This window comes from Gossypium arboreum, chromosome 11 (assembly GCF_025698485.1).
Source record: "Gossypium arboreum isolate Shixiya-1 chromosome 11, ASM2569848v2, whole genome shotgun sequence".
Taxonomy (NCBI): Eukaryota; Viridiplantae; Streptophyta; class Magnoliopsida; order Malvales; family Malvaceae; genus Gossypium; species Gossypium arboreum.
In genome coordinates, this window is record NC_069080.1 from 67,973,406 (window position 1) to 67,996,219 (window position 22,814).

Sequence of the window (22,814 nt, forward strand, 5' to 3'; positions counted from 1 at the left end):
AACATGCCTTAGTTTTTATTCAAGCTTATTTTTTAAATCTATATTTTTGTTCCAACCCTCTCACTTTTCAGGAGAGCCTTTGACTCAATACGAGTGACCCAACCCCTAATTAGGTTTTACTTGCAAGGTGAGGTATCTGATCCTTTCTACACTCTAAATTTCATTCTTTGTGCCATCGTTAATTTAAGTATCAGCGAATGCTCTGAAGATAAAACTCTAGCTCCCTCTAACCTTATTTTCTCTTCTTGCAAACGGTTCATACCATCTTCAATTCAACTATCAAACAGACTAAAAAAGGACATCAACATAACTATTTGAAAATATTGATTGTATTATATAAAAAAAATATTGATTGTAATTAATTATGATTGAACTTATAACCTCTTAAAAAAGTCATTTTTAATGGCTTTATCAAACGAAGTTTTAATAAATAAAAAACCTCTTAAAAAGTCATTTTTAATGGCTTTACCAAACAAAGTTTTAATAAATAAAAAAAAACAAAGTTTTAATAAATAAAAAAACAAACTTATTTAAAACGTGAATATTTAATACATTAATAATACATTTTTTAACTCCATAAAAAAATTATAAATTAGCAAGTCTCATTTCTTTTATATATATATATATATATATATATATATATATATTTATTACTGTGCTCTATATACATTCTATCATCAACCCAAATTTTTTTAAATTCCACTATTTACAATAGCTAAAACGTTCATGTTAAGTTGAATAAATGGTACATGGAAATTTTTGAAATCTTATAAAATAAGTGATAAGTGGGTAGAACTCCCAAATTTGGTGGCATTATTGATGAATGTTTTTTAAGTATCCGTAACCCAGTGTGAAATCTTTGGATGATTTTGAAAACACCATCCCTCTTCTTTCTGGTATCTGTCATTCTTCCACCATGGGCTGTTTTTAACGTATACGTACAAATTAGTGAGCCGTGACAAGTGCAACTTAAACTTCCCTTTATAAATTGAATTAAGAACATGGAACTCCGAAGCTGATTTAAATATTTTCGAGCTTTTCCAATTTGATGGCGTTTGTGGGTTTATTTGAAGTTTTTTTGCCTCTCGTTTGCTTTCTGCTTCTCTACTGCTTAAGAGATAAGTATCATGGACCTCCAAAGAGTTTCCCACTTGTTGGGATGATGCCACAGTTTCTCTTCAACATTCCTCGACTGCACGACTGGTTTACCGACACACTCGAGATATGTCACTGCACTTTTCTTTTCAAAGGGTTTGCTAAGATGAACGTACTGGTTACCTGCGATCCTTCCAACATTCACTACATTATGAGTTCCAACTTTAACAACTTCCCCAAAGGACCTGGATTCAAACAGATTTTTGACATCTTGGGAGACGGGATTTTCAATGTGGATATGGATTTGTGGAGAAAACAAAGGATAGCTGCTCAAGGGTTCATGAGGCATCAGCTGTTCTACCGGTTTTTGTCAAGGACTACCGGAGCCAAGGTGGAAGAGGGGCTCATTCCTCTTCTTGACCATGTTGCCAAACGAGGTTTAGTTGTTAACTTAGAAGATGTTTTCCAGAGGTTCGCATTTGATGCTACCTGCATCTTGGTTACTGGCTATGACCCGAATTGCCTCTCTGTCGAATTCCCTAATGTTCCTTTCTCCAAGGCCATGGATGATGCTGCCGAAGTGATGTTTTATAGGCACATCACGCCACAAAGCTTTATTAAGTTGCAGAGGTGGATGAACATGGGACAAGAAAAGAAATATAGAAAGGCATGGGAGGTTCTTGATCATATTATGGCTAAATATATATGCCAAAAAAGGAAAGATTTGAACCAAGGGATGATATCAGAAACTGTGGATGGTGGTGTGGATATCTTAACATCATACATTCTTGAAGAGAAGTCATGTGATGATAAATTCTTGAGAGATACCATTTTGAATATGATGCTTGCAGGGAGGGACACCACCAGCTCTGCTCTTACTTGGTTCATTTGGCTTGTTTCGAGGCATCCGATAGTGGAAAACAAGATCATTGAAGAGCTCCAATCGATAATACCTGCAGAGGAAACCAAAAAGAGGCGACTGTTCAATGCTAAGAAGGTAAAGAATTTGGTTTATCTACAAGGAGCATTATGTGAGGCTTTAAGGTTATATCCCCCGGTTCCTTTCCAACACAAGGAACCTCTTAAACCAGACACGCTTCCAAGTGGGCATCCAATTCATCCAACAACCAAAATCGTGTTTAGTTTGTACTCAATGGGAAGGATGAAGTCGGTCTGGGGTGAAGATTGCTTTGAATTCAAACCAGAAAGATGGATTACCGAGAAAGGAGGGATCAAACATGAGCCATCATACAAGTTCATGTCATTCAATGCAGGGCCAAGGACATGTTTAGGAAAGGATGTGGCTTTTCTTCAGATGAAAGCCGTGGCATCTGCTATTATTTATAACTATCGTATTCATGTATTGGGAGAAACTCCAGTTGTTCCAACTGTATCCATTATCCTGCGCACCAAAGATGGACTGATGACTAGGATCTCCCCCAGATGGGACTAGATGCATCACAGCGGCTTGAAAGTTGAAATTCTATTATTTATAAACAAAATCATAAATACTTTCTTGAGTTGGTGACATCAAATTCAATCAAAGACTTCGTTTATAGATAGATGATGATTAAAGAGAGTAGTCCAGTAAGCCATATAGAAAGATCCTTGTGCAATTTAATGCCATGAAAACCATCTACATAGGATAACAGAAGAATTTAAGTAATAAACTAAAGCAAACCAATGATCATGATACAAAATTTGATACCTCTCATCGATCTTCAACCAATGCATAACACTCCGTCGGAGATAATAATGACACACTCTAGATTTGTCAAGGGCATAAAATAAATCAGTAAACTTTCAGGATCATTGTAGGTTCATCTCTGTATGCATGGAAGCTGCTCAACATAGATTAAAGACTGAAAGAGTTCCGATTCACACAAATGTTTGACAAAAATTGTAAATCATGAGAAATAGCGTTGAAGACACTCATTTAAGGGCTTATCGAATTGCACGATAACAGTCTCCTCCACGACAAACCATTGACCATGGCCATGGATGGACTTCTCTTCATCAAATGAATTAGAACAGCTCTGCAAAGAGATATATATCACATGGTGAATAGAAGGCTTTTTCCACTCAAAACAAGGAAAAAGGTAAAAAGAATCTGCAGTCTTAAGCAGAATGGTTGATCTCATAAGCAGTTAAAACTTGGGGCCTAAGGAACAATTATCAGTTTAGAAAGCATAGCAGATATTGTACTAAAGTTAAGAAACCCAGTAGCTCTTTGATATAAATTCTGAGCTAAATGATCATAGTAATAACAAACAGAACAAGCCATTTTTCTTTTCTTTTTTTCTCACCTTGGAACAGGTATAGACAACAAGAGTCAGCCAGTTCCAGTTCTCCAGAGAACCTTTATGACAATCATCAACTTCCTGCAGAAAATATATTAATGGGGGCATAAGCTGCAGTTCAAAGTGCCTTGATGCACCACAAAGTCCGCAGTTCCCAGCATTATCCACCTCTGTTGTAGCCAGAAGAGGTTTCCCACCGAATGCATATCTGAGAACATAAAGATCCGTAACAAACTTAACACTCTATTTGAGACATCAAGATATCAAAACTTAATTTTTCTCCATTTTCCCCTTCTACTTGCAGAAAAGAATGATAATGTGTAACAGTGCCCAAATCAAATTACAAATGGAATCAGTGTAAACTTTGCGGTAATCTGGGTGATAACAAAGTGATTGCTTCCCAATTTTCTTTTGGTTACATTCTCCTTTCGTTTTGGTGACAGTAAGTCATAAAAGCAGATAAACTTGACCAGGGATTCCTTGAGAAGAAAAGAAAAGGTTAACCGCATTGCAAGACCTTTTCAGAAATATTCTATATGACCTTAAATTTCGAGTACATTCATTATTCTATTTTTTTTATGAACTTTTAGAGCCATAACAAAGGGCTAGCAACAAAGAAACAATGAATATACAATAAGGAACAATATGCATCATTCTAGCTCTGCATTAATACTGGTGACAGTAATGAGAGGTCGTCCATATATGCCAATTTATAAAAGGGTTTCCGGCATAGACATTCAACAAATAACCCTAAATTACCTAAAACATTGCTCTGGAGAAGCATCCAATTGTTTTTTGAACTTGAGATAAGTCCTGTCAGCATTCAGAGCCTTATCATATTCATAATTTTCAGCTTCCCATGTTTCTTCTTGTCCATGATCATCAACATCACCTTCTTTCTCCTTGACCGAAAGTGACAAGTGATTTGAACACATAGAAGAAAAATCCTTTGATGATGGTTCTGCCTGACTATAAATGTAGAAGCATGGCATCACTGCAATAAAGGAACAAAATGAATCCAGCAAGACTTTTAGCACAACAAAATTAGTATAAAAACAACATGAAGAAAAGAAACTTAGATGGCAATTTAAAGCAACTTTAAAATCAAAATGCAACACCCCAGACCCAATACAAGATATATATGAAACAGAAAGAATGAGACTGCAGTGTTTGCCACAGTGTAGAGAAGAACTTGGCTGTGATGTGATTATTAGCATCGACGACACTTAATTGTAGAACAGATTGTAGAGTTTAAGCTATCACATGCAATCATACATCATATAAGGGCAACCTCACCTGGTGTATCAGTATCAACCCCTCTTGTTTGTGCAATTAAAGACAAAGAATGCTTCACAGCACCCTCAGAATTCCGGTAGCTACTTGTCTTCTTGGGCTCAGAACTCAAGCTTGCCACTTCAGAAAATGCTCTACTCAAGTCCTCCAAATCCAAATCTTCATTATCCTCATCACTCAAATTCTCCCACCAGTTAGTTTTTGGAACAGAAACAAGAGATGAAGCTGAAGGAGCTTTATCCAGAGTAGCAGCGGAGGATGATTCCTTTGATTCATTTTCCACTTTCTGAATCCGAAGAGCTCGCCAACTATATAATTATATTTCATTAATTAAAGTATACATCTAAGTAGCCATTATTCTCATACTACAAGCACTGGTGTGTGATTGGCACAAGGTGCATTATAAGCACTAGTTAACTTTGCCTTAGGCGCAACGCACAAGGCAAAAAAAAGCACTAGCCTAAGAAAAGTAATGTGCAATATGTAAATGTGTGAACTTTTATATGTAATATAAAGCTTGAGATTTATAATAAACTCTAAAGTCTGGTCTAGTTTATCTACAAAACATGCATTTTTTTTATTGGTCAATATACTTGATTTCCTTATGGTCAATGTCTATTGTTGAATACTCAAATATTAAGAAGTATTAGAGTCTGGTACTATCCTCTTTTTACTAAGGCATATCTAACGAAAAAAAGTGAAAATTAAAAGAAATTAAGGATAACTTCAATTAGGAACGCTTTTTTAATGGCTATCGCCTTACAAAAATAGGTGCCTACGTGCAGTAGGTGTGCACCTGATTAAATGGACTTTTCCTGAAAGGGTCTAAGGCGATTTTGCTGTCCAGTGCCGCAGGCGCACCTAAGAACACGCCTTGACAACACTGACTAAAAGAGAACATAACACCTATGCAGTTAAAAGAATCATGTTTCAATGATAAACAAGGGTCAAACAGACAAATCAGAGAAACAACCTGAGAGAAGAGCTACCACAATTTGGTGCCACACAACCAAAAACAAGAAGTAGACGGTCTTCTACGTTCAAAGTTCCACTTGAAACTGGAGCATAAACCTTAACAGGAATTTAGCCAAATAATATAATTTATTGGATTCAAATGTTAAAAGTTTTGTCGACAATAACAGGAAGAAAATGCATTAGAGTTAGAATAAGAAAAACCTGAGCAACAAGACAGAGTTTACTTCCACATTGTGTGCAGTGAATAAGTGTAGGGTTGAACTTCAAAGCCTCTATAGGAAGAGGCCAATCCTGTTAAAAGAACAAAGTTGAAGGTATAGAAAAACATAACCCAGAAAAAAAAAAAACAAATGTCCTCTGCTAGGTTTAGCTGAGTAGATGTCTAAGGAAAAGGCTGAAGGCAAGTGAGGGAGCACAAAAGCTTTAAATATCCTCCGAACCCACACTAATTTAAGGATCAAAAGACGACCCAAAATCCGAACTACATTAACCCATGTGTTTGTAGATAGCCTTCTTCATGCTTTGCTTGAAAACCCACAAAGATTGATTTACTCAGCTGAAGGGCTTGAACTAGCAGAGGACATGAATACATATGAAGATGAAAAGAGGGAGAAGGAGAAATACAGGAAGTCCACCAATTTTGGTAGTGTAATGATCAGAGGGCTCACGGTTATCCTCAGCCCATGGCCCTGGCAAGCCTAGCACAACCCTACTCATCAAGCTTTCAAATAGCGATGTAAACTGATGCCTTCGAAAAAAAAAAAAAAGGTTTCTCCACAACCAAGTCAACAGAGAGGGAGAGAAAGTATGAGATGGGAGTGAGTCGGGAAATGTTAGAGATATATAAGTTTGGTTAAACTAAAAAAAATAGTGATTTATGCATTATTTAAATTAGACTTATTGGGTAAGTTACTCCTCCAGCGCACGTCCAGATTTTAAAAAAAAATTGGTAAAAATATTAAAGTTTGATAAAAAATTTAAAAAAATTAACTCTTTTTAAAATACAAGTTAGATTCGAGCTTGATTGTTTAAGGTTTAAATAAATTTGATCTATTTTTAAGATTATAATATTTTATATTATGTTATTTATAATGCATTAAAAATAAATTTATACTAAATATATAATATTACTTTAAACATTAAAATAATGTTAAGATGATTACATAAAAATTTTAATAAATAAAAAATATTAATATTAAAATAATATAATAGAAATATTTTTAAAATATAATATGGACGGACTTAAAATAGACTTGGGTTAATCTTTTAGAAATATGAGCGGGTTTGGGTAAAATTTTAGCAAAATTCTAGGCCCATATTTCGGGCTGGGCCAAGCTTGGACAAGTATAAAGTATATTAATATCATGCTTAGATCCAACCTAAATCTGACCCGATTCGACCCATGAACACATCTAGTTTAAACTAAGTTTTGGTCACCAAAATTTAATTTCAGTAACATTATCGATTTGTAACATTTTAATTATTATGTTGTTATTTGATATTAAAGATGTGATGGAAGTATCATATGACAAATAGTATCACTAAATGCCAACATGTTTTCCACGTGTAACACGCCATGCTCGACCCGTTTGTCGGATCCGGGTATGGAGCGTCACAAATGGACCTATGCTTAATAATTGCTAGCTTAACTGCTATAAAACAGTCTAAATTAAAATTATAAAATTTAAAAATAATAGTTCTTATAACTAAGGCCTTAAGCCACCAAATGCTTAGTCTCTTATATTCTTATCTCTAATATGATTTTTTATTTACAATGGCCATTTTACAAATCTTAAACCTTAACTAAGGACTATGTGTCCTAAAATCCAGATTCTAATTGTGCTATCGGGCTTCATCGTTAATAATCCTATGGGGAAGCCTCCAATTGTATCCTTTTCCTATGTGCATGACTCGATCCAACAATGATCCTTGATCTTCACTTTACCTGGTTTAGTTCCTCCTCTGAGTCCTCGATCACCCTCACAAGTCCTGCGAACATTAGTTAACTTCGTAAGTTCGATTGAACTTAGTGAGTTCCTATACCGATCATGATTAACCCTATCACAGAAGGGTAAACAATCGTAAAATAAATTAAATATAAATTTACTCCCTGTTCACTTATGACAAGTTTACCTTGTTAGGGTGGCGGGCTCCATCCAATCCTTCGAGCTACTTGGCTTGCTATGAAACCTTCCTCTAGTCGAATTCTTTGCTCGACTGTATCCCTGACACTTCGATATCTCGACAAATTCATTCCTTACTTCTCATATTTCTTTCCTTACTCTTTCCCCCTCACACGAGTGTTCATTGATATTAAATTGACCTGGTTGTTCGTCGGTTTCCTATGATCAACCCCTTTGGTATCCTTTTCAACTATCCATCCAAAGATTCTTAGGACATTCCTTCCTTAGCAGACTTGTTCGTACCAATACTTAGTGGCTTTCTATGGTTTGACTAATCCTTAGCAAACTCTTTCTTTTCATACCTAGTCCAGAAGAACTCATCAACTTTTTTATATGGTGCTGACCTTCAGCAAGACTCACCACTTTGGCGAACCCATCCTCATTCCGCCTTATTGTTTAGAGCAAGGGGATTACTTTCAAAAATCCACTTCTCGTACCAGACCTTTCTTGGGTATTTTTCTACCCATAAGTGAAAGGCGATCTAACTTGCGAAACTAACAAGTTGTTGCCCCTATAACTATATGAGCTTGTCATCTCACTTCTCTCATACCCCTTCATTGCAGCCTATTTGGTGGCTCATGATTGTGAATCCTATCTTGTGATCCTTGGATAATCTCATGTCTTACATTTCTATAACAAGGTCAGCTCTCGCCCAGCCTATCTTCTTTAAATTCTCCTTGGGTCTTTGTCCATGCCTCATTCCACATTTGGCTTTCACCTTTATCCTTACCACATTCAACATTTTGGCGGATAGTTATGATCTCCTTGCCATAGTCATGCTTTCCTTAAACTCTTCTTCCACCTTTGTGGTTTTCCCATACTTGGCGCTCTGGACATTTACCCTTCGCTTGAGGTTTTGGTAGATTTACTGTGTCTATTTTCTGGCGAACTCTATGGGTTGTCGTAGTTGAGCTATGGTCTTATACCCTTCTTATCTTTTTTTCTCATGTTCCTACGAACAGAGCCCGTGTTTAATGTCCCGATGGACTTTATTTGTTTTGTGTTTACTATCCCAGCAGACTTACTTTGTTTCGTGTTTACTGTCCTAATAAATTTACTTTGTAGATGCCATGGAGTCATACATCCATGGTCTTATACTGATCTGCCCTCCCGACGTACTATCTTGTGATGCCATAGAGTTTTTAATCCATGGTCTTACTCATTGAATTTAGTTTTTATAACGTCTTTCATCTATGGTCTTACATCGCATACTCTATACCATTTACCTTGCTGTCATGGTGTCTTTCATCTATGGTCTTACACCATTATCATTACCATGTATAATGCAACCATGACATCTTTCATCCATGGTATCACGCTATGTACTTTATACCAGACTACCATAGCCTCTTTCATCTATGGTATTACGCCATATACCGTTATTATAGTGTTACCCTGAAGGACCAATCGATACGGTCGTCTCGGTAAATACCATTCCATTATCTCATTTCCCAAATCCTCCTATCATTACCTCATTTACACAACCTAACCTTGATGGTCAAACACTCAAGTGTTCTCTCTGCCAGGTCTGGAGCTTCATCCAAGGTAGTAACTAAAAGTTATCTCTCCATTTCCCTTCCTTACTTCATCTATCCCATGAAGGTTTTTCCCACAAACATGCAATGCATGTTCTTATCATCATTTATCATGCTCATGCAAACATGACATACTTAAACAGTAGTAAACCTAACAGTAAGTTTGGAGTCTGGAACTTACCTTAAACTCTATCATCTTCATAACTTATTTCTTCTCTCGAGTATAGGAGCTTCCATTCTCCAGGTAGCAATTTACTATAAAAAAAAACCCACTAGTTAAACTTACTCTACATCTTAACAACTTAAAATTTTATGACATGAAAAACCCTTAAAACAGTTTTGATGTCTATAAACTTCTCCCTATGTATACAAAAAGGTTAAGAACTTTACCCACTTGTTGGTTTCCCTACTTTTTTAGCCCTATCCTCATAGAGTCTACTCCATGTAAAACCTTCCGTGGCTACTCATTCTTTGAGCTACTAAAGAATATGAAGAACGAAAGAACCTGAATCAGAATCGGGAAGAAAATCAACCCTGAGAAGCCATCTCCCAACTATTTATAAACCTTCCTGTAATCCTATGAGAGTCGTCCATGGCTAATTATTATGTCTACCACTAAGGAATCAACAGGTTCTATTCTAACCAAACCAAAATTGAATCTCAACCATACCTAATTCGGTTTCTAGCTTTTCCATTTCTTTCAATATAGGCCACCAACTTGCGATCTCTTTCAATTTAGTCCCTTAGTTATTCTTAATTTCAAGTTATTAGAAATTCGGGTGTTACACCATGTCAATGTCACATAAGTAAACACGTTTTTTACTTTAAAATTTACAAATCTATAATGCTTAATTTACATTCTAATATTTAAAATCCTAGAACTCTAAACTAATAGGCTTAAAAGACTTTCAATTAACCAAATAAAGAAAAAAAAGAAAAAGAAAGAGGAGGAAGAGGAGGAGGAGAAGGAGAGAGACATCTAACTTGCACATGGAGAAAGCAATCCGTATGCTAAGTAAAATATTCAGTGGTTTTTCTATAATTTAAGTAGATAATATTAACATTAGCAATTCTACCTAAATAAACGTGTTTATCATATGCATATATCTACCATATAATTATAACTTGAAGTTATCAAGCTTAACGTTCTTGATAATAAACTTGTTATGTGAACAAAACCAACATTTCTTGTTCCTGCTTCAATACAATTCAAAGATACAAATCATTATACTCGTAATAATAATTTAAAATAATATGTAACCCCTCGTAATTCAAACCAATCGTCAAGCTCGATCACCAAACCCAAACTACGAAATATTACCACATATATAAAAATACAACACCTACCATTTAAAGTAATTAATTAATTTAAACATCAAATCATGTCATAATTCTATGAATAATGTGAAATACAACCAAGATCAAGTCTTAAATGAGTTTACGAAAGCTCTTAAGTTGACCCCGAGAACAAATAAGGACTAAATTGGAAACTTTTTAAAAAATAATGGAAAATTTTCAAAACAAGGGTGATGTAATGACCTGTTTCCTGTAGCGTCAAAAACGGTGGCTTCGGGATCTTAATTCTAATAAATGAATCGGTGTTCTATTTATTAAGTAATGTTTATAGGGTTGTTGAAGGATTTTATTAAAAATTTGTTAAGCAATTTAGATGTTGATTAGTTAATTTAATTAGAAAAGACTAAATTGTAAAATGTTGAAAAGTTAGTTGTAATAATTAAAAGCATTAAATGGTTCGTAAATTATAAGTTGAAGGATTTAAGTAATAATTAAATCATTTTAAATGGGAATGGACGGTAGTGGGTGTATTTGTTAAAGAGAATTTTATGTAGTAATAAGGGTAATTTGGTATTTAAGAGTTTAAGTAAACTTCGACTAAAATATAGAAAATTTAGTCATCTTCTCCAAGTGTTTTCGGTTCTACTGAAAAGAAAGAAAGAATAACACCATTAGAAAGGAGGGCAAGGTTCTGTACAGTGAACTCTTTGCATGTAAGTGTTCTAGCTCTTATTTTTGTTAATTTTTGTAGTTTTAGGACCCTTGAAGCTAGACCAAGCTAAATTAAGGGTAAAATTGAAAAATGGTGACATGTTTAGGGACTAATTTTGTTAAGACTGTTGATGCTTTGAAGTATTGAATGTATTAATGAGTTTTGTGGTGTGATTGAACTAATTTTTGTGTAATGATTTTTGCTAGAACTTATCTTTAATGAGTTAAATGTTACAAAATTAAAATAATAGGGGCAAAACTAAATTTTTGGTGATTAAAAAACTGCTTGGGTACAGTATAGATTTGGTTAATTGGTAATTAATTCAAGGAAATTAAACAATTAAGGTTTGAGGTAGAATCAAATTGTACAAGAGAAGTGTGGAATACAAATGTGTAATATATGATTAAAAAGGGGGTTGAATTCTTGTGTTTATATATATATATATATATTCTTGGTGGATGAGTTAGTTAATTAAATTAATTTATAAATTTTTAGATTGAGAAACAAGAGGCTCAATTGATAATCGTGGAAAAGAGAAGGTTGCCGAGTAATTGTCTACTATCGTAGTTTTAGTAAGTTCGTATTCCCTGAACTCAAACTTTATAAATTTTTTTAATTAATCTAGTTACTACTTGATGTATTATTATATCCTTAATGTAATTGCTAATTCAATTGAATGAAAGTTTATGGATGTATATGTTAATTCAATTGAATGGAAGTTTATGGAAGTATATGTATTTATATGAAATTTGATATTGAGTGATGAAAAGTAATATTATGGAATAGTGGATGAGTAACTATCGTCGATTATGCGACTAGTGCTAGGCGCAATAATTTGCCAACTTGTTCGACTTGTGCTGGGCACAACTATCATCGGTTATCCGGCTAGCGCTTGGCGCAATAATTTGTCAACTCGTTCGACTAGTGCTGGGCACAATTATCGTCAGTTGTCCAACTAGCACTGGGTGCAATAATTTTTCGACTCGTTCGATTAATGCTGGGGACACAAATGAACTTGTCGAGTTAAACGACTAGTGCTCGGTGCAAAACTTTATTCACAGTCTACCTGTTAGGCACCTGGTGCCATTTGTTGGATTATTTATTATAGTAAGGTATAATAATTCATGAGATGACTTATATGTTGTGAAATGTAAATTTCTGGTTAATAGTTGAAAGTGGGAACCATTGAGATCATGAGTTTCTTACTGCTTGAATTTTTATTTGATTGTAGGTTAGGTATTACTGTTGTTCTACATTTTAGCATCCATGACAAATTGTAACAGCCCAATTTAGACCCTAGTCAGAACGGTGGTTTCAGGACCATGAATTCGAGTCAGAAAAATATTTAAAAATTATTTTCTGTGCTTATTATGTGTGAATTTGTATGTGTAAAATTTTCGTGCTTTAATTTTATCGTTTGAGTGTCCGATTAAATAAAAGGACTTGATCGCTTAAATTGAAAAGTTGATAGATTAAAGCACAAGGGTTGAATTGTTAGTGGCTTTCTAAATTGAAGCATTTATTTGTAAATAAACCATATACATGTGATATGGACGGTAGTGCCCTTATTATTAATGGTTTTATAATTTTATTACAAAGGTTAAATAGGTAAATTATGTAATATTATGTAATAATAAAATATATGGACTTGTATGACTATGGGTAAGATTCGGCCTAACATGGGTATAGTGAAATTTTGCATATTTTGTATTTTGTGCAATAGGGACTAAATTGTAAAAAAAATAATGTGAGGGGTAAAATGGTAATTTGCCTATTTATGTGTTTTCGGACTAATTTGAACCAAAATATGTTTGAATGAGCTTAATTGAATATGTTTAGATCAAGAACTAAAGAAATCGGCTTTGGATCGGGGGAAAACGAAAGTTGTCAGCTAGTCGTCCTGTCCCGTTTTACATCGTCCGATGTAAGTTTATAAGCAAATAGACGTACTCAATTTTAATTAAATACAAAGTATATATGCTGAAATGAAATAAATGAATTAATATATGCTAATGCCGAATGGGTATAAACATCGTAACTATGTTCATGCATTCGTTTCGACCGAGTTACGGCGTCCGAAAGCCCCTTATGAACCTTAGGAATAGTTAGGATACATATGTCATGGCATAGGATTCCGATATATGTGTGTGAGTGAGACCATGGCATCGATATGTGACTCTGATATATGTGTGCGAGTAAGACCCTGTCTGGGACAGTGGCATCGATATGTGACTACATGTAGGACCCGTCTGGGACGTTGGCATTGTATGATATGTGTGATTATCTTAGTGTCGTATCCAATTTTGAATGGTTCATCGGGCAAAGATAAGTTGTGTTCGAATGTGTAAAAATGGCCAGATATGAATTAACTTGATACCTACTTGAGATAAGGTGAGTAAGTACTTTGAATATTTGTTTTAAATCATGTATGATGCAAATGAAGAATATTTGTATGTGGTATGTGTATTCGGCTTGTGAATGAATAGCTTGTTTATCATTGAATTTTTTCTTAAATATGTGCATATATGATTTGGCATATTCGGCGATATAGGAAATATATATATGTGATGTTATACTATGATTCTTGAGCTTGCATATATTATTAAATGTATGTATGGTTTATTATGACTAATTGGTTTGGAAGTTGATTAATAATATGTTAAAATGACTATGTGAGTATTCAGCCAAGGTGGGTAATTGTCTATGAAAATATATTACTTATGGAATTTGTAGGTTTAAGGTCAAGCATGGTAATGTTAATGTAATTCATTTAGTTAATATGAGTTGACTATATTATTGAATTGTTTATTTGCTTATGACTTATTAAGCTATGACAGCTTACTCTGTGTGTTCATGTTTACTCTGTTTTATAGATTTTTGGAAATCAAGTTACGAGCTCGGGGATCGTCAGCTAAGCCTATCACACTATCGACTGTCTTTGGTATTTAGAAGCTGAATTTTTGGAACAATGGCATGTATAGGCTGGACTATGTTTTGGAATGTTGTATTTTGGTCTATGTATAATTAGAGCCATGCAAAAATGGCTTAATTATTATGCTTGAGTTTGGTTTTGGTTAAACTATAGTTTGAGCTCAATTTTTATTATCATGCTATGTGCCATGGATGGGAGGTATTTATTATATGTGTTTTGAGCATTGAAGTTGATTAATGACCTTGGATGCGGTATGAATGTATTGGCTTTAATATATATATTAGGTATATTTGGATAATTTGAATGTGGTTCAATCTAAGATTAGGTACTTATGTGAAGTTGGATAAAAATGATTAAGCTTGGTTGTTAAGAATGTTCAGTCATATGCTGAAATTTAAATAAGGTAATTACTTGACTTGTAATTCAGTTCTTGCTCATATTAATATGCTTTGGTACATAATGTGGCAATGATATGTGCTAGAACATGACCTTTAGGTATATATATATATATAATGGTGTTTGAAAATGTGTTTCGGTTATGAAGCAATAATGGATGGGTATTGTGTTATACCATGAAATGCTTTAGTAAATTAAAATACATGTCATTTATTTGAGGTGTATTTGGTATATGCTTATTGTGTAAAGTAAAAAAAAAAAAGGCTTGGCTATGTGGCTTGATAGCTAATCGAAATCAATAAGGTTAGCCGAATAAATAAAAGATTACTATGGTTTTTGTTTTGGTTCCTAATGGTACATTATTTGTAAATTTTGGTTAATTATTTGAGTAGTTTAATTAGTTGAGTTGGTGATATATATGTATATATATATAATTATATACTCATGAAATGCGAATGTAGTAACAAGTCAAGAAATGTTATTATGGAATGTATCATTTGTATGAAAGGAAATGATGTGTGATTGCTTGTATAAAGTATGCACATGACTTATATAAAAATAGGTCTAATATTCAAGAATGAAGTTATTAATGTGTTATATGTTCTGTATATGCATAAATTATTTTGATATATGTTTTGGATTATGTTTTATTTATGCTATGTGGTGAATGATAAAAATTTAAGATTAGATATTTGATTAAGTTATAAGCATAGATGAGATCTAAATCTCGAATTGAAATGAACGTATGATTCGCATATATGGTTGTTAAATGTATATGATTATGATTTGAATTAATATGAAAACTTTCAGAACTGTGCTTTCATTCAGTAATGCCTCATAACCCTATTCCGGTGATAAATACGGGCTAAGGGTGTTACACAAATCCCGTACTCAAAGTTGGTGATGTATTTCTTTTTAAGTCTTGACATGTACCTAGGATATCAATATTAAGATAATGTCTTTTTGTTTAGTAAATCCTAGAGAATGTAGTCCTATAACTTTTAAATGATTGTAAATAAATGTTTGTAGTTGTTATGTAAATGTTTCCACTTAGTGTTTGCTTTAATGTTTTGGTCATTTTGGTATTATACTTGAAGTACTTGATTAGTAAATGAAGAAAGTTTATTTATTGAGCCTTTTTGGTTGATAATTGATTGGGAGTGATTAGTATAGGTTATGCATTTACCATACTCAATTATTTGAATGTTTGAACTTTATTTGTGGCACCTATGAATGGTATACTGGTTATTGATGGATGAATTAAATGTGGTGTCAATGAGGGCACATTGGTTAGGCACTTGTTTTGGTATGTTTTTTAGCATGTTTAATTGTGTTTTGCTGTTGTTTAGGTCCCTTTTAAAGTAAGCTTAGGTAGGATGAATGGTTATGCAAGTGATGAATTTGAAATGGCTTGGTTTTAAGTAAATTGGGGTCCACATGACTTGAGACACGGGCGTGTTACTCAGCCGTGTGAGGCACACGGCCTAGAGACACAACCGTATGTCATTTGATGATTTTCTTATGTTGCAAGTTAGTGAGTTACACAGCTTGGCATACGGCCTGGCATACGGGCGTGTGGGGCAACTTAGAGTGTAACACCCCTTACCCGTATTCAATGCCGAAATAGCGTTACAGAGTATTACCGAACTTACAACACATTTAAAACATACATTTCACATACATTTAGTTAATTCATATACAATTCATTCACAGCCAAACATTTCATCCCTAATACGAGCCCACGAGGCTCTAAACATACATTGAGAGTGGTTTGGGACTAAATTGATAATTTTGGAAACTTTTTGAAGACTGAAGAAATTATTTCAAAAACAAGGGACACAAGCCCGTGTGACCGGCCGTGTGTCTCACACAGCCACCAGACACGCCCGTTTCACAATCCGCGTGGACATTTGAAATGAGAGCACATGGTTGTGTCCCAGCCCTCTTTGACTTGGGTCACACGACCAACACACATGCCTGTGTGGCTAGCCCCTGTGCCCTAAAAATGGCCCTACATGCTTGTGTGTCAGGCTATGTGCTAGGCCATGCCAAACCTGCAGTGTATACTGACTTATGCTACACGGCCAAGTCACACGTCTTTGTGTGAGGCCGTGTGGAGCATACTGAATTAATTTTAATTTCAACACTAAGAGACACACGACCGTGTAACATAACCGTGTGTCACACACGATTGAGACACATGCCCGTGTCTTTGCCCATATGAACAAAAATAGGCTATTTACCAAGCCATTTTGCCACCCAAATTGGCACACACCTACATCAAACCAATTCGGATAATTCATAGCATTTACAAGCAAGCAATACAACCACTGTAATAGCCCGTTTTTAGTCAAATCGAAACAGTGGATTCGGGACCACAAATTTGAAGTTAAAATATTTATTTTATTATTATTTTAATATTTACAGCGTGATATTATGTTGGTGTGAAATTTTCGTTAAGAAATTTTATCGTTTGAATGTTTAATTCGATAAAAAAGGACTAAATCGCATAAGGTACAAAATTAGGTTCTATAAGTTAAAGGTGTTAAATAGTTATGGAACCTTAAAGTAAGGGTCCTTATGTTGTAATTATACCATTATTAGTTTGAGTGGACAAATATAGACAAGTATTAAATGATTTTAAGTAATATTAATAAGATTAGTTTAGTAAATTAGTAATTAAAAGTAAAATAAAATCAAACAAAGGTTGTATCATCTTCAACCTTGAGTTCTCCCACTGAAATATTAAGTAAAGAAAAGAAACTAGGGCTTTAAAACATTCGATCATTCCATAGCTTAATTGGTAAGTGATTTTGACTCAGTTTTTAATGATTTCTATGTTTTTGTGTTTGTTGCAACTAGTACTAGCTAGCCCAGGGACTATTTTTCAAAACTGTTAAAGATTTTGAATGATACCATTGATGAATATATGTGAATTTTGAAGTTCCTTCATAGATTATAAATGCTTGTTGATAGATATAAAAGTTTTGTTGAGTGATTTTTAGTGAAAATGCAAAATAAGGATTAAATTGAGATATGTTGAAACTGTGTGGTTAAAATGTACAATAAATGAAAATTATGGGTTATTAGGGGCATTATAGTAATTCGGCTAGCATGGGCTTATTTTGAATTTCATTAATTTGTAATTTTATGAAATAAAGACTAAATTGTAAAAATGTGAAAGTTTAGAGGCTAACGTGTAAAATAGCTCAAATGTATATTTTGGATTGAATTGAATAAATAGATGATTAAATAAGTTAATTTTGAATATATTTAGATCAAGAAAGGAGAAATACAAACTTAGATCGGGGAAAGAACAATGTTAAGGAATAGTTGACTCGTTTCACCGTTTTAGCATCTGAGGTAAGTTTGTATGTGATAAATTTCAATACAAATGTATTTTATATGCTTTGATATTGCATAAGTTGCGAATATGAGACTGTGGATATGAATGATAGTGTTTCGACGAATATTCGACATTCGAAATCCCGGTTGAACCTTAGGAATAGTTTAGGAAGCTAGTGACATGTCATTAGGGGATATGTTGAGTTGGCTTCGGGCCATGATATAGCACTGCGGGTGCGAGTTATACCAATTTGGCTTCGGGTCATGCATATCGGCTAATTTGGCTTCGGGCCATGATATTAGTACTTCGGAGATAAGTTACCTTAATTTGGCTTTGGGCCATGGTATAGGTACTTATCGTGTGAAAACCTTGAGTATTCAACTTCTATTCCGAATGGTTCAATGGGTAAATGAAAAAGATGATTGAGTATGAGAATGGTATGATATGGTACAAGTATGTACGTGATTTGTATAAGTTCTAGTTAGAAGAAACTTGTGAATAATGTAATTAATATTATAATTGTGAATGTGAAAGGTTTGTTAGCCAATATAAATGCTAATTGTTGTTATATTCAAATTGTTGAATTATAATCTTAAGATTTCATTAAGTTTATTTCATACGAGCTTACTAAGTTATAAAGCTTACTTTGTGTATTTCTCTGTGTTTTATAGTTTTCAAAGCTAGCTCAGACTCGGGGATCGTCAGAGATCGTATCACACTATCCACCTATCTTTTCGTACCTATGAACTTTGTTATTTTTAGTATATGGCATCTATAGGAGCTTGGTCTTTTTGGTATATGTGTTGTTATGAATTTGGCCATTTGTGTTGGCTAATAAAATTTGTGTTTATAATGTTGTATATGGCTATGTAAGTTGACCTATTTGGCTTGGTTGGTGATGTGTGTATATAATTGTGCTAATGCCATTTTGTGATGTGGTTTATATTGCTTGTGGAAGAGTTGATTATGGATTATTAGTTGGATTAGCTATTGGTTGAATTAGATATTTGGTATGTTTGTTGTTTTAGATAAATGAATGGTTGAAATGCTTGAAAGTATAGATCAAATAATGCATATTTGTTAATGGTCATTTTGATGATTTGAAAAGATAAAGATTGATATGAACTTAGCTGACATATTATGGTATTTATGTTTTGTATTGATTGGTGTTGGAATTGGAATAAATCATGCTTGAGTTGGAATTGATTAATATGCTTTTTGATGCTATATTTTGTGCCATATGAGTTGTGTAGGTGTGCCTATTTTTGGTTGGAAAAATGGCTTGGTAAATAGCCTATTTTTGTCCACACGGGCAAAGACACGGGTGTGTGTCTCAGCCATGTGTGACATACGGTTATGTTACACGACCGTGTGTCCCCCTGCTGTTGAAATTGAAATTAAGTCAGTATGCTCCACACAGCCTCACAAACGAGCGTGCGACTTGGCCGTGTGGCATAAGTTAGTATACCCTACAGGTTTGGCATGGCCTAGCACACAGTTTGGCACACGGGCCTATGTGGCCATTTTTAGGGCACACGGGCGTGTGTGTTGGCTGTGTGACCCAAGTCAATAAGCTCACTTATTTGGACATGGGGTTTGACATGGGCTGGGACACGGCCATGTGCTCCCATTTTGAATGTCCACACGGCCCGTGACATGGGCATATCTGGTGGCCGTGTGAGAGACACGGCATGGCCACACGGGCGTGTGTCCCCTGTTTTATGAAAAATTTTCAAAGTTCGTGAAAGTTTCTTAAGTTATCGGGTTAGTCTTGAACCACTCCTAATGTATGTTTAAGGCCTCAGAGGCTCGTATTAGGGACAAATTGATTTAGATTGAATGATGATTGCATGTATTGATTAGATGTATGAGAAAAGTTTGTTTAAATGTGTTGTAAGTCCGGTAATGCTCTGTAACCCTATTCTGACATTGAATACGGGTGAGGGGTGTTACATTTATTGGTATCAAAGCTACGATTTAATCGATTCTAGGACTAACGTATCATATGTGAGAGTCTAGCTATACATGCCATATATAATCTATGATAGTGTGATGACTTCTGACATTTTAAAATGTGTTTTCATATAGTAAATGGATCCCAATCGAGCTATAGCCGATGAGGTTGAAAGTAATGTGTCCGATCCCACTCAAGGGATAGCGCCGTCTAATTTTAGGCCCGTGTTGGGTAGCTAGGGAGGAGAGGCTAAAGAAGCCTTCTTACAAATGATGAACAAGTAGTTCACACAATATATCCGAATGAACCCGGCTGCTCAACAACCTCCACCCCTCTTAATCCTAAACTGGTTCCTGTAGCTCATCAATGAGTTGAGCTTCTAAGATTGAATAAGCCTCCAGTTGATAAGATCCGTAAACACGGGGCTTGTAATATCCTGATTTTGGGCCTAGTTGGAATAGTGGTTTCGTGACCACAAAATTCGAGATAGAAATAATAATTTTATGATTATTTTAAGGTCTATGATATGATTGCATGATTGTGTGAAAATTTCGTGAAGAAATTTTATGCATAAAGTACTTAAATTGAAATTAGGGACTAAATCGAATAATTTGCAAAACTTGCATTCTAGAAGTTTCTAGTATGAAATTGTTTTGAAATATTAAATAGGAGGTCTTAAATAGCAATTTTACCAATTTCTAGGTCTATGGACAAAAATTGGACATGGATGGAATTTTTGGAAAGTTTAGTAGTAAGGGCATTTTGGTCATTTAGGGGTAAAATGAATTAAAATACAAAATTAAAAGCCAATTTTGCTCATCTTCAACCCCATGGCTGAATATAGCAAGGAGAAACCATGTCTAGGGTTTTTCAAGCTTCCAAGATCGATTGTAAGTCTAATCTAGCCCCGTTTTTCAAGTTCTTTACGTTTTTGGAGTCCCGGTAGCTCGATTAAGCTTATGCTAGCAATAATTTAACCTAGGTTTTATATTTGGAAAAATACCCATAGGTGAATTTTTTGTATTTTTATGTTTTATGATAAGATATGAGGTTTTAAATTATGTTAGACAACTTGTGCTGCTCGGTTTTAAGTGAAAACGAGCAAAAGGGCTTAATCGGTAAAAATACCTAATAGTCATAAGTACATGTTAGAGTGAGAATTTGATGTTTCCATAGAAGATAAAAATGATCAGCATGTCATAAAACATAAGAAAATAGGCTGAAGTTTAATTTACGAGCTTTGGGGCAAAAGTGTAAATATGCAAAAGTTTAGGGGCAAAATTGTAATTTTTTCAAAATATGATTTTGGGTCAATTTGAATAATGTGAGTCGTAATTAGACTATATTTTAAATGATAGAGCAAGGAAAACTAAAATTCGGGCTAAAATGGGGAAAATACCAAGTTGTGGACGAAATGGTAAAAGTAGCCATTTTCGCATACGAGGTAAGTTCATATGTAAATGTTGATAACATAGTTATTATTTTAAATATTTTAATGTTATTTAAATGATATGATAATTATTATGAAATATCATACTTGTGACAATTGTTTGATAATATGTCAAATTATGTGATATACTTGGAAAATGTGAAATACTACTGAGTATCGGTATCGGCATTCCGTAGAAGATGGTTGAGACACATGATTGGGAAAAAGGTCCCGTTGAACCTTAGGAATGGATTAGGATACAAGTGACATGTCACTAGGATGGTTGAGCATCCGAACTCGTTGAGTTGAGTCCGAGTTCACTCATGGATGCGAACGCCCGAGCTCGTTGAGTTGAGTCCAAGTTCGCTTATGGGCGGGTTACATAGTAGCTTGGCTACATATGTGCAACTTATGTGCAAACTTTCCATGTATCCGAATTATATTCCGATGTGTTCAACGGGTAAAGTTCTACTCAAATGGAGGAATACTCAAGATGAAAGGGACGTATTGGTAAGTGTTGTGAAATGGATACTTTGAACAGGTATGTACTTAACCCTCGGGTTGAAAACTCAATATAACAACAATAGGGTAAGATGATAAATGAAAATGTGATATGAATGTCTTGGTGATGATTATGCAAATGATGTTTTATGTTTGCTTATATGGTTATGTTACTTGCTATTTGCATGTGAACTTACTAAGCATTTGTGCTTACTCCCTCCTTTTCATTCCTTGTAGTTTTGACAAGCTAGCTTGGAAATCGAGAACGGTCAGAGGCACGCTCACACTATCCGTATACCATCTTGGCATAATGGCTTGTATATTTTGAGTATGGCATGTATAGCATTATAATCATTTTGTATATATGGTCTTATGATATGGTTATTGAGTGGTATAAAAATGCTTGGTAATGATTAGCCATTGGAGTGGCTAATTATGATCATATTTGGTGTTATGTATGTCAAATTGCTAGCTAATCCATGGAAACCATGAAATAGGTAAAATTTACCATAAAATAGATCCAGACAGAAGTAGTGATGTGAATTTGAAAAATCACTAAAAATATTAGAAATGGAATTAAATAATGAATAAGTTATGGAATCGAAGCTTGATGAGTCTATTTTCATATGGAAGAAGCAAAACTGGTATATAAGCTATATTTTATGAGATGTTTAAATTTTTGTGAAACAGGGCTAGAGCAATTTCTAAATCCCCTATTCTGATTTTGGAAATTCACCATAAATTTTAAAAATATAATTAGAAGCCATGCTTTATATGTAAAGATTCCTTGTTGAGTCTAGTTTTAAGAGAAACAAATTTCATAGTCATTGAAATTCTGTACAGAGAGATATCTGATTCGAAATACAC

At 34.3% G+C, this 22,814-nt stretch overlaps 2 protein-coding genes across 2 annotated transcripts; one reads left to right on the forward strand and one right to left on the reverse strand.

Annotated features, from left to right (window-relative positions):
* Positions 1-958: 958 nt before the first annotated feature.
* Positions 959-2,657, forward strand: LOC108476798 (alkane hydroxylase MAH1-like). Its single transcript, XM_017779131.2, has one exon. The coding sequence runs from the start codon at positions 1,049-1,051 to the stop codon at positions 2,546-2,548; it is 1,500 nt and encodes a 499-aa protein (XP_017634620.1). The 5' UTR covers positions 959-1,048; the 3' UTR covers positions 2,549-2,657.
* A 128-nt stretch (positions 2,658-2,785) lies between these two features.
* On the reverse strand, positions 2,786-6,518 carry LOC108476799 (uncharacterized). Its single transcript, XM_017779133.2, has 7 exons — positions 6,288-6,518; positions 5,865-5,954; positions 5,662-5,759; positions 4,692-4,996; positions 4,155-4,389; positions 3,402-3,603; positions 2,786-3,131 (listed from the first exon to the last, which is right to left on the reverse strand). Exons 1-7 carry the CDS (start codon positions 6,378-6,380, stop codon positions 3,003-3,005), a joined length of 1,152 nt encoding a protein of 383 aa, XP_017634622.1. The 5' UTR covers positions 6,381-6,518; the 3' UTR covers positions 2,786-3,002.
* Between the last annotated feature and the right edge of the window lie 16,296 nt (positions 6,519-22,814).

Excerpts from the sequence above, each read along its gene's own strand:
- LOC108476798 (XM_017779131.2), top strand. The coding sequence starts at position 1,049 with ATGGCGTTTGTGGGTTTATTTGAAGTTTTTTTGCCTCTCGTTTGCTTT.
- LOC108476799 (XM_017779133.2), bottom strand. The coding sequence starts at position 6,380 with ATGAGTAGGGTTGTGCTAGGCTTGCCAGGGCCATGGGCTGAGGATAAC. Across the intron at positions 5,955-6,287 it reads CCAAAATTGGTGGACTTCCT|GATTGGCCTCTTCCTATAGA; the intron begins GTATTTCTCCTT and ends TTCTTTTAACAG. Across the intron at positions 5,760-5,864 it reads AACTCTGTCTTGTTGCTCAG|GTTTATGCTCCAGTTTCAAG; the intron begins GTTTTTCTTATT and ends ATTCCTGTTAAG.